General features: G+C 40.0%; 1 protein-coding gene across 1 annotated transcript in view; it reads left to right on the forward strand.

The window, feature by feature from the left end:
• Nucleotides 1–205: 205 nt before the first annotated feature.
• Nucleotides 206–15,328, forward strand: part of LOC125245219 (protein NLRC3-like) — a gene marked incomplete at its 3' end in the record, with an annotated part of 29,497 nt that continues 14,374 nt past the window's right edge. Inside the window, exons 1-5 of the mRNA XM_048155741.1 lie at nucleotides 206–476; nucleotides 576–638; nucleotides 844–2,650; nucleotides 3,011–3,184; nucleotides 13,926–14,099. Coding sequence (XP_048011698.1) covers nucleotides 221–476; nucleotides 576–638; nucleotides 844–2,650; nucleotides 3,011–3,184; nucleotides 13,926–14,099 — 2,474 coding nt within the window. The remainder of the gene's footprint in view (nucleotides 477–575; nucleotides 639–843; nucleotides 2,651–3,010; nucleotides 3,185–13,925; nucleotides 14,100–15,328) is intronic.

Raw genomic sequence — 15,328 nt, forward strand, 5'->3', positions numbered from 1 at the left:
GGAATCAGACTGATTGAAAGTCCGCAAAGTTAATTAGAACGAAAGATTCTGAGGAAAAAATGCTAAATAAATGAATATAAGAGTTGACATCATTGTAGTCCTTATTTAACAACTCTTAAGTCAGCACTTAAGAATAATTATTAGATTTTACGTTTAGAAAAGTCCTACTTTTTACTAAGAATTTTCTTTTCATCCTTCAGCTGTGAATCGGTGAAGGGAGATGGCGCCTGTTGAAGAGCTGCTTGAGAAATCACTGAATGAACTGCTAGAAGCTGAACTGAAGACCTTTCAGTGGCACTTAAAGAATCATGAGCATATATCAAATTCTGATATGGAGAATGCAGATAGGTTAAAAACTGTGGATAAGATGGTGGCATGTTTTGGACAAGAAGAAGCTGTGAAGATCACGGTGGAGATCCTAAGGAAGATGAAACAGAATAATCTAGCTGTGCAGCTGGAGAACAGTCACAAGCAAGGTAACGTTTAATTCTCTGTGACTGTAACGTGATTGACTGTTTACCAGTGTGATGGTTTGACTTTCCCAGTGTGTGATACTCTCTCTCTCTCACTAACAGGTCAGGCTGAAGGCAGCATAAAGACATCTGCCACTGTTGGAGGTCATTCAAAAGAGATATGTGGTAAATAGCAATCACTGCCCGTACATGGAAACAAGAGAAATTTTAACAGCAAGCAACAATTACAGGCCCAGATCTTATACAAGTACATATAAGATGTGCATGTAAATACTATTGCTGGTAGATTAATTTGAATATAGTAGATGCATGAATTTATGAAAAGCAAAATCACTTAGTCTTTGCTGTTTTTTCTCCCTCTTTCTTAAAGGCTCAGCTGCAGATGACAGTCAAGCTACTCCCCATGATTACACAGAGACCAGCCGCAGACTGAAGAACAAATTAAAACAGGACTACGAGAAGATATTGGTTGGTAATTCACAGACGGGTCATCGAGAATACCTGAACAATATTTACACCGATTTATATGTTGTGGAGAATGAGACTGGAGGAAGAGTGAACGACCATGAGGTGATACAGATCGAATCAAATCACAACAAATTGACTGCCAAGGAGAAGCCAATCGAGTGTAATGACATGTTTAAAGTCCAGTGTGACACTGGTCAACGAAACAGAAAGGTGCTGACAGTGGGGATCGCAGGAGTAGGAAAAACTGTCTCTGTCAATAAATTCATCTTTGATTGGGCTAAAGGAACAGAAAATCAGGATCTAGTCTTCATATTTCCACTTCCATTTCGTAAATTAAATTTGATTAAAGAAGAGTACAGTCTCATGGGACTGCTTAAATACTTCTTTAGTAGTCCTGAAGAATTGCCCTCTCTTCCTGAAGGTGACAGTAAAGTTATGTTCATCTTTGATGGGTTGGATGAATGTCGCTTACCTTTGAGCTTTAAAGAAGATGAGATATTTACAAGTGTAAATGAAAAAACAACAGTGAGTAAGATAATAATAAACCTTATCAAGAAACATCTGGTTCCCTCTGCTCTCATCTGGATCACATCCAGACCAGCAGCAGCCAGCCTGATACCCCGTGACTACATTGATCAGGTGACTGAAGTGCGTGGATTCAACAATAAACAGAAAGAGCAATATTTCATCAAAAACAGTCCTGAGGTTTCTGAAAACATTATCCGTCACATCAGAAAATTTAGGAGTCTGCACATCATGTGCCATATCCCTGTCTTCTGCTGGATCACTCTTACTGTTCTTCAGCCTCTACTGGCTACAGAGAGCAATGACAAAACTCCCACAACTCTCACAGAGTTGTACACAAGCTTTTTAATTTCTCAGCAGCAACAGATGGAAAAAAAATACTGTGACCCTAAATCTAAAGCCAATGCAAGGTCTTTTGATAAGATTATTCTGAAGCTTGGGAAACTGGCCTTTCAACAGCTGGAGAAAGGAAACCTAATTTTCTACAAAGAAGATCTTGAGGAATGTGGACTAGATGTCAGTGAAGGATCTGTGTACTCTGGTTTATGCACTCGACTGTTTCAGGAGGAAAAGGTTTCAACAAGAAATGTGTACAGCTTCATACATCTCAGTGTACAGGAATTCCTTGCTGCTCTTTATGTTTTTTTAATGAGCAAAGACAAGAAAACTAACCCATTTCTTGAATCCTGGAGAGAAAACCTGAAATGGAATTTCTCCAAAAAGCCACTGTTCAAACTTCATAAGGCTGCAATCAACAAGGCTTTACAAAGCGAGAACGGACACCTGGACCTTTTCCTCCGGTTTCTTCTGGGTCTCTCACTGGAGTCTAATCAGAGTGACCTGAAGGAACTACTGCCAAAACTGAAACTGAAAACAGAGAATGTTAAAGACACTGTTGACTATGTCAAACAGACAATAGAAACAGAGAAATCAGTGGAAAGAACCATCAATCTCTTCCACTGTCTGAGTGAGCTGAAAGATGACTTTGTGAAAGAAATCCAGAAGAATCTTAGCTCAGGAAATCTTTCAACACAGAATCTCTCTTGTGCTCAGTGGTCTGGTCTGGTGTTTGTGCTCCTCATGTCAGAAGAGACTCAAGAGATGTTTGAACTGCAGAAGTACAGAAGATCTGATGAAGCACTTATGAGACTGCTGCCTGTGATTAAAAACACCAGAAGAGCACTGTAAGGATCTTCTTTGCATTCATTTATATACACTTTTAGTTTTTTTTTGTTGTTGTTATTTTGTTGTTGTTGTTTTGTTTTGTTTTTTTTGTAATTGGGCCTTCATTTTACATGGGTGGCTTGTTGGACTATACTGTTATAATAAATACAGTATAAATACTGTTTTGATGTTTTATGAAGAGAAAATGGTTTCAGCTTTGCTTACATCAGTCAAATGATATATCAAGCTCTAGATTATAAATGCTGCTAAATAAGCATTTGTTTTATTAATCACACAGGCTACAGTGCTGTAATCTCACTGCTTTTATTAATCACACAGGCTACAGTGCTGTAATCTCACTGCTTTTATTAATCACACAGGCTACAGTGCTGTAATCTCACTGCTCAGTCCTGTGAAAGTTTATCTTCAGCTCTACAATCCTCAAACTCTGTCCTGAGAGAGCTGGACCTGAGTAACAATGACCTGCAGGATTCTGGAGTGAAGCTTCTTTCTGATGGACTGAAGAGTCTAAACTGTCAGCTGGAGATAATGAGGTTTAAGTTCAAATATTTATTTATTTGCAATAAGTTAATAATAAAAACAATCACCCTAAAATGTATTCTGTATTCAATTACATTGTTTTAATTCTTCAGATTTCCAACATGTAATCTCACTCCTCAGTGTTGTGCGAGTTTGTCTTCAGCTCTACAATCCTCAAACTCTGTCCTGAGAGAGCTGGACCTGAGCAACAATGACCTGCAGGATTCTGGAGTGAAGCTTCTTTTTGATGGATTAAAAAGTCCATACTGTCAGCTGGAGATAATGAGGTTTAAGTTCAAATATTTATTTATTTGCAATAAGTTAATAATAAAAAAAAAAAAATCAGCCTAAAATGTATTCTGTATGCATTTACATTGTTTTATGAGGAGTCCAAACTAAGGAGTCCAAACTGTCAGCTGGAGACAATGAGTTTAATGTTTTAAAAATAATTAACTATGCTATAATCATAGATGGACCTAACCAATAAGCAAAGTGGCCGCTTAGGGTCTCAGGGAATCAAGGGGCCCCATCTGATTTGGCAAAACATACTTAGCAAATGCTCCAGGGTGGATTTGTATATGCACTCTGAAAACTGTCAAAGGCAACATATCTGTTGATTTGTTGAACACAATGGCTGATCAGATGCATTTAAGTTCATCAGAATCTTTATTTTCATCAGAGTTTTTATTCAGTGCTTACTTTTAGTACTTACCTATCTATTCACTCCTAACTATTCCTTTCCCAGCCTGGGATAGACGGGGACAGTACTCTGGGTTTGGGCCAAATTCCAAGCTCGGAGCCCTACCCCTGGACAGCTTGTTAAATGTACATAACCTTTACTCTATCTGATTATATGCAAGTGTCAAGTAGTGACATTGTAAGGCAATATTTCCCATAAGCTGTCAAAAGAAACAAGGTAAAAATATAGTCTGAAAATTCATGAGCTGTATATTATAACCATGCACAACAAAGACAACACTTTTTTCTGTAATGTCATAGAGGTACATATACATTTTGCATTAAGATGATGTACAGTTACATCTGTAAAATATTTTGTTTATGCACTTATGCTGATAACACTATTATATCATATTATATATATAGTTCCCTTTTGAAAGAGAACTTCAACTCTGTGTTTCACCGCTTTTGGGGGGACCGTCACTCGTGACAGGTGTTCGAAATTCCAAGAATCACTACATTCTAATCCTATTGGCCGGCGACAGCCTATGACGTCATTTCTGCGCGAACCGTGATGTATAAAGGGAGCACCTGAGGAAGCAGTCAACATCTTCTCGTCTTTTCGGGACTGTCTTGTTCATGCCATTGTTTCATAACACCGGTAAGGAATTACTCCATTTATGTCTTACAGACATTCAGGAGAATGTGTTCATCCATGTCCCAGGGGTTTGACACTTGATTTACACGTGTCTGGAGAGGAGCGAACGCATAGATGGGGCTTGAGGGCGCCGTCTGTGTGTTTGTCTGTTGTTCACTGTGAGCGTTTCTCCTATCGGGACGCTCCGTTCTCGTTTGATACTCTTCCCGAGGGAGGAAGTGTCTACATCTGTGCCTGGTGATTCTAGGCCTGTGTGTGCTGAGGCAATACGGCAGCTGCAATTATAGGGCTTGGAGGTGAGCTCGCTGGGAAGTTTGAGAGAATTATATTCTCTCTCGGCTTCCCCGCGGCTGGCGAGAATGAGTGGCTGGATGATGGCGACGTCCGTGTTTGACGTCACCGTGTCCGGTAGCAAGCACTCCTCTGGCTGCTGGGTATGTGGAGCTGCTGTGTTTTTGAGACACGCTTTTTGGCTGGCTGCAGCTGCCGTGAGAGTGCATTAAGAAAGGGGCTGCGAGCGGACGACTCGACAACCGGTCCTTTCTGTCCGTGAATGTTGCAGCTCCCGTAGACTTTCCATTCTCTCCTGATCTCCACGTTTGAGATTGGGAGGGCATGGAAAACCCCCTAGCCGTTCAGATTTGGATCTGAGCCAGACAGACAGGAGGAGGAAAAAGCAAGTGTGTGTGTGTGTGTGTGTGTGTGTGTATATATATACATATGTAGTATGTGCGTATTTATATGCATGTATATATATATACCTGTATTTTATATCATGCTCAGATACTTCTTATGGTCAGACTAATGGCTGGGCCCATAGTAATTATTTCTGTCAGCCCGCTTTTTCGGTTTGATAAGGAGAGGATCTTTTAGGCTTAAAAGAACCCTAGATTCTATCCTTTTTTATGTAAAAAAGAGAGTATTAGGATCTTCTGTCTTTTAGCTGCAGGAATATAAGGGTCTATTTTATGTTTTTTTAAAAAAGACCTTGTTTTCCTGCATAGTTTTCTGAGCATGCAAGATCTCAGGTGCTTTTACAGTTAGGCTGTCGGCTGGCCTTTTGATAATATCTTTTCTAAAGGCCACCTTCTGGCTTGATAGTGAAAGTGCTTTTAGGCTTAAAAGAACTTTTGATTTCATCCTTCTTCATGCACTAAAATAAGGAGGGAAAATCTTCGTTCTACGAGCCGCAGGAAGGTAAACTGGGTCTATATTTTTATGTTTATAAAAAGTGTAGACCTTGTTTTTCCTGTATAGCTTTCCTGAGCATGTAGTCAGTAAAGTTAGATGGGGTTCTTTTGGGCAAAATAACTGTAGCATTAGTTAGCTAGTTTTCAAAATATGCAGGCCGCTTTATAGCTGCTATTTTGTAGCCTCCTTTGTTATAGTAGCTTCTCAGCTAATACTTTTAGCACTCTTCACTTCAGTTATTTTTTGTGCAGGACGGCTAATCGGCCGCCTGACACTGTTTGCTTGCAGTGCTTCATTTTCTCCTCATATTTGAAGGATTCAAAATGAAGCCCAAGCTTTGCTTGGCCCAGTAGGCCTTAGCTAGCAGCAAGGCTAGAGTTAGGTTTAGGTGTTTGTTTATTACAACACTCTTATTATTACAATCCCTGTGAGGTTGTATAGTTCCTAGTTCTGGTCTCCTCCTGAGGGAGTTGGTGGCCGTATGCCCATTTCCCCTTCGATGTGAAAATGTAGATGCTATGGCTGAGGTTAACAGCTAAAGTTATAGGCTGTTATTAGCCTTCCCGGTGCTGTTTGTCCCAGGTGGTAGGCTCTTATCTTTGAGAAGATAAGTTATGCAGCGCTGCTAGGCCCCACTGTTTAGAACTTTTGTCATGCTTATAATGTCTTCACATGAGCCCCTTGAATTATATTCAAGTTTGAGCATACGGTGCTAAATGTTTTGAGCTTTCAGTCTCAAGGGTTCAATACAGATCTCAGATCTGTTTTGTGAAAGCATTTATCCTGATTGGATGGCATGTATTACAAAGCATTTGAGTTTGCTTTAGGTTCTAAGCTTTAGCCCTACATACTTTCAATATATGTGAGCTTACTCTAGTGCTGCCGCAGGTTAGCGCCTGTTTCTGTGATAGTAGGCTGTGATTAGCCTCTATCTATAAATGTGGTGTTTTGTTGTACTCCCCGGTTAGGGTTTGTGTTTCACTGAGTGGATCACCTGTTGGATTGCACACTCAGGTTGAGTGTAGAGAGACTTATTCTGGTTAGAATAGTATGATCTCTGTTAGCTCCCAGTCGATCATAACCACAGCAGCTGTTTTACATATGCTGTTAGATTGTTGGCGCTCTCTTTGGAGCCTCTTTCATAATACAGCTTGTTTCTGGGCACTGCTGGTTTACAATTGGGAGTTTGCTCACTTAGCGTAGCACTGCCTCAGGCTTATGCTCATGTTGTTTGAGGTAGCGGGCTTTTCAGGCCTTCCTTAGACCATGATAGCATATTATGTGTACTGGGTACATTGCCTGTTGGAATGTGTACACCTAAGCTCAGATTGTGTAAGCTAGCCACTCTCAGTAAACTTTAGGGTTTAGTGCTGGTCCTTTTTTTGAGCTCGGGTCTTGTATATGACCACTGGCTGGCGCCACATGGTGCTAAAAGTAGTAGGCCTTGCCAGGCCTCTTTTGTAGCCTCAGTGTTGGCTCAGCTGGGTTGGTTATATCTAGACTCATTCCATGGTTGACTCTTGCTGCCATCGGCCATGCCCACCTCTGTATGAGTAGGCCCTAGGTCAGGCCTTTCGTAGAGTTCTGCAGCACAGTGTGTACTTCTCTTACCTAAGGGTTTTCACGAGTACTTGGCCCGCTGGCTGGTTTTAGTCATGAAGCTACCACTGGCTGATATCATGTGTTCATGGAGGTCGAAGGCCCCACCAAGGCCTCCTTTCAGTTTGATACTGGCACAGCTTTGTGTGGGTTTCTATATGACTCATCACCATGGATGGGTCATGATTGCCACCAGCTGACGCCGCGTGTGTTTACGGTTGGTAGGCCTTCACAGGCCTCCTATCTGTCATGCTGGAATTTGTCTTTGTACTCCTCTCGCTTAGAGAGTAAAAGGTGCTTTTACTGAGTACATTTTTTGAGTGGCTTGCCTCTTGAGGTGAGTTCTTGTGTTAAAATCAACTGTTTGTCAGGTTTTATGGTTTGTGCTGCCCTGTACCAGGGTTTTTCTAGCGCACAGCCTTTCAGTGCTTTAATCAGACACTGAGTAGATCCTAGAAAGAGTAGATTACACTCCCCTCAATACGAGGGTTTATAGCGCTCAGCTGAGTTCTGCTCTCCCATCTCTGCGCGTGGGTTTGAGTTGCTTACTGCTCTTCTGCAGTCGCTCTTATCTACTCTCTTCTTTGAAGAATGCACTTTGGAGCATGGAGGATTCCTGTATATCAGACATGGCTAGCCGAGACTATGTTTAGCTTTCGCTAGATTAGTACAGCCTCCTTGGTGGCGTTGAGGGTGACTTCATTCCCCTCTAGTGGCTGGGGTTCAGTTTGGTTTCCATAGGGAATTCTGTCACTGACAGCCTTGGGGGGAGTTGCTCCCGGCTTTTCTCTGGAACTGCCGGACGTTTGGCATGCACTCTCCTCCAGCATGGCGGCGTGGGTATATCGTTTCCCAAAGCGGTAAAGCGCAGAGTTGAAGTTCCCTTTCGAAAGGGAACGTCTCAGGTTATGTATGTAACCATAGTTCCCTGAGAACAGGGAACAAGACTCTGCCTTGCCCTGCCATGCTTCGGGTTGCTGAACAGTCCCTCAAAGACGAGTGGGTGTTGACTGCTTCCTCAGGCACTCCCTTTATAAGTCACGGTTCGTGCCGAAATGACATCATAGGCTGTCGCCGGCCAATAGGATTGGAATGTTGTGATTCTTGGCATTTCAAACACCTGTCACGAGTGACGGTCCCCCCCAAAGCGGTAAAACGCAGAGTCTCATTCCCTGTTCTCAGGGAACTATGGTTACATACGTAGCCTGAGACACTATTGAGTCACTATTGAGTGTTGAAGGGAAGGTGTTTTTCAGCATCGTCTCACAAAGACCGACAGAGTTTCTCCTCAAGAACAACTACATCAAACCCTCAGTGCAGAAGGGGGGATTCCTGGAGCTCCTGGCTGCTTGGAACACACAGGTGTAGTTACACAACTCATCAGAGAGGCCCATGAGAACAGAGGTGACCTAGTTGTCTTGTAGTTGGACCTGGCCAATGCCTATGGGTCCATACTGCACAAGCTGGTCGAGCTTGCTCTACACCTCCATCATGTTCTCAATTAGATTAAGGACCTGAACCTGGATTATTACAATAATTTCAGGATGCTGGTCACTTCGGGGTCAGAAACATCAGACTGGCATCGCATTGAGAAAGGAATAATAACAGGTTGAACTGTCTCTGTTATTCTTTTTGCTCTTGCCATGCACATGGTGGACAAGTCAGCCGAGGTAGAATGTAGAGGGTCCTTAACCACATACGACAGCCTCCTATAAGAGCCTATATGGATGATCTTACCATCACAAAAACATAGGTCCCAGGGAGCAGGTCGATCCTACAATATCGGGGGGTTGCCCCCCCATTTTTCTCCTGATGTGAGCCGTCAGCTCCAGTCCACTACAATTTGGAGCGGTTAAGGCCCGGGTATATTTCTTTTGCCCCGCAATATCATAGCACATCACCGCATAACCTCATTTAAAAAAACAACTTGTTTAACACAAAATACTTCTCGATTCATGAAACATACTATTTTTTTTCTCACTTAAATTAATTGTCTCTAAGAGAATATGCGCCTTTAATGCAGCGATAGATGCCAAAAGTGCAGTCATTTTTTACTTTCAGTTTCTGTAGCAGCTGCGGCTCTTTATAGGCAGGTGGGGCAGAGCCTCACCAAAATATTCATCCTAACATATAGGCTTACCTACACTGAATTAATAATAAATTATAAATGTGTTCAGCATTCTGCAACAAGTATTTTTCAGATTTTCTAGACTATTTTAAGTCGTAAAGTGAGCAGGATATATTAAAATGTAGCGCATGAATTCGACTAAGCGGGGCAGCCGGTCTCAGAGCCCGTCCCAGCTCTACAGTGCCACCACAACTTTCCTATGTAAATCTGTGGTGTAAAATGGAACTGCAGCACCCTCTCATATAGAGCCATTGAGGCCGATTTCTGGCTGTCCCACTTATTTCCCATGTTATTTCCACGTTAAACACACCTCACGTACACCTCGCTTCAGACCAAGACGATATCAGTCCGCTTCAGATATGTGTCTGCATCAGGTCAGTAACTGTTTGGCATGTCTGTTCTTCCTATGTGGAGCAGTAGCGTATCAAATTAATGAGAGTACAAACCCTTAAAGGGCACCTATTATGCAAAATTCACTTTTACATGGTGTTTGACCATAAATGTGTGTTGGCAGTGTGTGAGCAAAACCACCCTAGAATGAGAAAAATCCACCCAGTGGTTTTTTTACAATCTCAATAATTCATAAGCACTGTCTCAGAACGCCCTGTTCTAAGATTGCTCTCACTGTGACGTAGAATTGCGCTAAGCCCCACCCACGTGGTTTGATTGACAATCTGGTTTTGGCATAGACCCCGCCCTCGGTGATCGGTCAACCATCCTCCATTGTTTCAACGACAGCCGGTAATGTCTCCTAAGAAACATAAGTGTTCTGTTGTGGGATGTAATAATGAACATAGTAGTTTTCACTTACTTCCGACATCAGAGCCACTGAAAACGCAGTGGATGGATTTTATTTACGAAGGAAAGGCGGCACTCAAAATTCCAAAATACGTTTATGTTTGCGCGAATCATTTTTTGACTGACTGTTTTGAGAACGAGGGTCAATTCAAAGCAGGTCTTGCTTCAAAGTTAATCCTCAAGTGTGGATCGTTGCCTACTGTTCGCGATCCAACGTCACCTCCAGAAGAAGTAAGTGTATTTAATGTTTTTTGAGCAAATAGTCATTTCAGTCGATGTCAGCCAGTTCAATAACAAATGCATCTAAAGTTGTTGTCATCGTCGTAGAATGTCTGTGTATATAATTTAAACCTTGTTTGTATAGTGTGTATCCACACGTATATATATATTTTTTTAAAGATATTGTATTAAAAACTGTGTATGTTTACTTAGCAAACGTTATCACAGTATTTGTGTTTGTAGTTTAAAAAAATTGCGCGAACGTTATCACAGTGTGTGTGTTGCACATCCATAATTGCAAAGGGGACGCGATTAAAACTCTATAAGTACATAAATGTATCAAATAACCATTCAGAGACGTCCGGCTCCATTCTCAATTGTGTTTCTTCTGCCGGAGTCTCTTCAACATCTGGGTCTGATTCCGGTTCAAACATGTACGGCTGAATGCCATTCAAAACAGCGGGTCTCTCACTCTCAGCCATTCTGCTTCTAACGACTGTTTATTGCCATAGGTATGCAAGTTACGCCCTCATCCAAAGGCAGGGTGGGGATATGCAGCTCATTTATATTTAAGGTGGTACACACCAAAACAGCTCTTTTTAAAACACACAAATACATTCTGGGGACACCCAAGACCAATATTACATCTTGTAAAAAGGGGCATAATAGGTGCCCTTTAAATTTAAACGTGCTCATGTTAATAGCTTTTATAGTAGTTCTGTTGTTTGATTGTTCTGAAAATAGACATGACTTTTTTCCTCAAATTCCTACATAACTATTCTAAAACAAATTTCGGAAGCAGTAAATACTACAATTCTTTGTGTTGTTGTGTACTAAACACACGATTCTGTGTGTTGTTGTCGGTTGTTGTGTACTAAAGTCTGTCAGTCATCATTAGAGTGCCATCCTCAGGCTGAAGGAAATTCTGCCAAAAGTGTATCTGATGTGTTCAGCGATTAGAATATAAAGCTAAATGTTTATCATAGCCTAAGCGCTTAGACCCAGAATCTGCCTATATTTATGGCCAGAAGCCGCTACTGTTGTCTAGTCAGATTTCTTCACCCGCATAACTCTCACGCAAAGTTTGCACATTGCTTGTGTGATATCAACTGGCTCGCTTTCATGGTTTAAAATGGAAATATTTTTTTTAAATTGCGACGTGGCATTTTCTTTATCACCAGTTGCTCGCAAAATGATGGACTCTGATTCATATATCGTTCGTGTCAATTCCAGTGATAATTAAGTGGATTATTAAATAAATGAGTAAATAAACAACAAGCAAACTTAAACTCGTTTGCTTAAAACTTCTGCAAATAATTTGCTGATGCAGATACAAAAAGATGTTTTGTACCTGCACAAAAAAAAAAAAAAATTCTTGCCCCCCCTAACTCGAGAGTCAAATGTTGCCCATGTATATACATATATATATATATATATATATATATATATATATATATATATATATGTATGTATGTGTGTGTATATATATAATATTATCATTACCAATCAATGATGGCCATGCATAACAAAGACAGCAGATTTTGTTATGTTGAAACATATACTTTTTTTGAAGATGTAAACACAATTACATCTGTAAAATATTATGTCTGTGCACTTGGTATGAGTATTTGTGCCCTTGTGTGAGGTGCTGGTAAAAGCGAGCATGAAGCAGCCACATTCCAAAAAATTGTCCAAAGTAAACTGATAGGCAATTAGTGGGTATGGACGCACAATCTATGTATATGTCTGTTGAGGATGGGCCATAGGATGGACAAATATCTATTGATTGGCCGTAGACTGTGAGTATCTGTTGATTAGCCATATAGACTAGATGTGTTTAGTGCATTTAAACATTTACACCTGTATTCACAAACATCTGTATATTAGGCATAGGGCTGTATTTTAGCATAAGCAGTGTCATAGGCTAAAACAAACTGAACATTTTATATAAAAATATAATGTTTATTGTTTAGACGGTATCACATTATTTTACCATAGGCTAAAATATATTTGCAATAAATCAGATCATATTTACACCTAAGCAGATATTCACAAACAAGCTACACACGCAGTGTCATAAGCTAACCAGAAATGAGAGAAATATATTATAAATAAGTTTAGATATTTGTAAGAGACATTGTAAGGCAATATTTCCCATAAACTGAAAAAAGCTAGCCAAAACTGTCATGACTTCGGTCTGATTTGCCCAGTTTTGTTGTTTTGTCCTGTGTCTGCGTGCCCTGTTGTCTTCATGCTGATCTGTTGTTTTGACAGCTCTCCATGTGCTCTGCTGTCAGTGTGGCGTTTTTCCCCTCCCACTCGTTACCTTATCTTCTATTGTGTTCTCTGTCACACCTGTTGCCACTTATCCCTCATTAGCTTTCCCCTATATTAGATCCTCTTGTGCTCAGTCTTTTGTCAGACCGTTGTTGTATGTTTGAGCCAACGCTTCGCTCTTGACCTTCTCTTGTTTGTCTAGTCTTGCTGTATCGTGTATTTAGACTCCAAGTACTGCTTTGTTTTATTTATTTTGTTTTGATCAGTTGTTTCTCATTCTGCCAGACATTTTTGTTCTTCTCCCTGCCCTGACTATCTTTATGTCAGTTGAGACTTGGATGTATCGCTCCAGCCCCTCTCAGCAATCTCAACGCTCTCTCCTGGAGAATTGGTGAGATTTCGACGCTGCGTCACTGTCAACGCTCTGGGCAGAGTGACTTCCACGCTGCGTCACAAGCGACGCTAGGACCTTGTTTTGGACATTCTCTCTCTTTTGTTTGTTTTCTTTTTCCCCTTGCGCTCAGTGAGAGCAGAAATAAACTTTTCTGTTACCTGCAACTGAATCCGTGTTATTGCCTGACAAAAACTAGGCAAAATATAGTATGAAAATTCATATGATTTTTATATTATCAGAAAAAACACTAAATTACTATAACACTAAACAACTTACCCCAAACTTAGGATCAATTCTGACGAAGGCAATACCAGCTGCAGTGCGTAGGTGTTTTTTTTTCCCTTTATTTTATGATAAGCACTACATTTTTGTGAGTGTACACAAATAAAAGTAGACACTTAATAGTTTCAAATTATGTATAACACTGGTATGTATGACCAAATTCGACATAGTATTTTCAATCTCTTTTACACTGATGAGAAAAAAGCGTGGTGGTATCGCTGCCGCAACCACTGACCCCTACATTCATTCTTATTTGTATGACTGTCAATGTTTCTTGTCTAAATGTAAATAATATATTTTTAATTCTAAACAATGACATTTGAAGAAAAAATAATGACTTGAAATTACTGCTGGTAACTCTTCAGTTTTTTTAAACAATTTAAAGTAATTAATACCCAATAAAAGGCTAAAATAGAGATTGAATCTAGAGAAAGTTACCACTGCAAATACAAACTCCACAGGTCCAGGTCAATGTGTGACTGTCATGTCTGATTGCCAAACCAATGTCATGTGGACTCTATGTCTTTGTAGATTGTCTGGCTGTATGGTGACAGAGGAAGGCTGTGGTTATGTGTCTTCAGCTCTGAGTTCAAACCCTTCACACCTCAGAGAGCTGGATCTGAGCTACAATCACCCAGGAGATTCAGGAGTCAAGCTGCTCACTGATAAACTCAACCATCCAAACTACAGACTGGATAAACTCAAGTATGTAGAGCAGAAATAATTTTGATTAAAAAAACTCCAAAACAGCATTACAGTCTTCACTTATTAAAAACCAGTTAAACTTAATTTCTTTCATGTATTTATTAAAAGTTCTTATTGAGAATTTACAAAGGTTTAGCTCTAGTTATACTATGGGGCTGGTGAATGCTTCATTTTGATTGGCTGATGAACATTCTAAGATGTGCAATTATTTCCAGTAAACGCACAGCTAAAGTAGTTCCAGGAAGGTCTTGACTACATTACAGTTCCATATCACTTCAAAAAATGATTTCAGTTATTTCAAAGGTCCTGACAGCCTACAACAGCAAAAGAACCAAAACCCACAAAGACACTGACCAAACAAATTAATTTAACAAATAGGATGTAAATCACAAAGCATTTCTATTATTTTCCTACAAAATAATGTTTTATTCACCTTCTCCCACTCTCTCTTTCAAACAAATGCAAACACATACAGTACAGACAGACAGGGCTGGGTGATATAGCCAAAAAAAATTAACATGATAACATTTTTGACATCTGTCGATATCGATAATTATCATAATAAATGTCAATTCTTTATTTTTTTCTTTTTAAATTTAAAAGCATATTTAAGTGAATGTTTTAGAAACCTGGGTCCGTATGTATAAAACTTCTCAGAAATGCTCTTAAGAATAGTCTTAAGTTTTGACTTATGTGTCGAAAAATTCTTAGTAAAGAGTAGGAGTTTTCTAAGAGTAGGAGACTTTTATAAAGAAGCTAAAAGCAACTTTTAGCAAAGTGTAAGACGGATTCTTAAGTGCTGACTTAAGTGTTGTGAACTAAGGACTACAATGATGTCAACTCAAAATGACCACCCTCAACCTCTGAATCAGCTAATAGTGAGCCTGGAAGGGTGAAGTCACAGCAGCACAACACCAATAATTTAATGTTATTATATAAAACAATAAAAAGAAAAACACAAACATTTTAATATTTACATTTATTTAAAAGCAATAGCTTTGCATTGTGCAAAATTATCACAAATTAGTGTTGATGTGTGGAATCTTTTTCTATTTATATACGTCTCCTCATTTACAGTTAGTGCAATGATGTGTCATGAGTTCATCAATGGCTCCAACAACTGCAGGAAAACCCACAGTCAACATAAAATTGGCTTTCTTTTGCCACATGGTTTGATGGTCAGTTGGAAAGTCAATGAACTGCCAAAGAGTAGTGGCCAAATATGATGT

This window comes from Megalobrama amblycephala, linkage group LG14 (assembly GCF_018812025.1).
Source record: "Megalobrama amblycephala isolate DHTTF-2021 linkage group LG14, ASM1881202v1, whole genome shotgun sequence".
Classification (NCBI taxonomy): Eukaryota; Metazoa; Chordata; class Actinopteri; order Cypriniformes; family Xenocyprididae; genus Megalobrama; species Megalobrama amblycephala.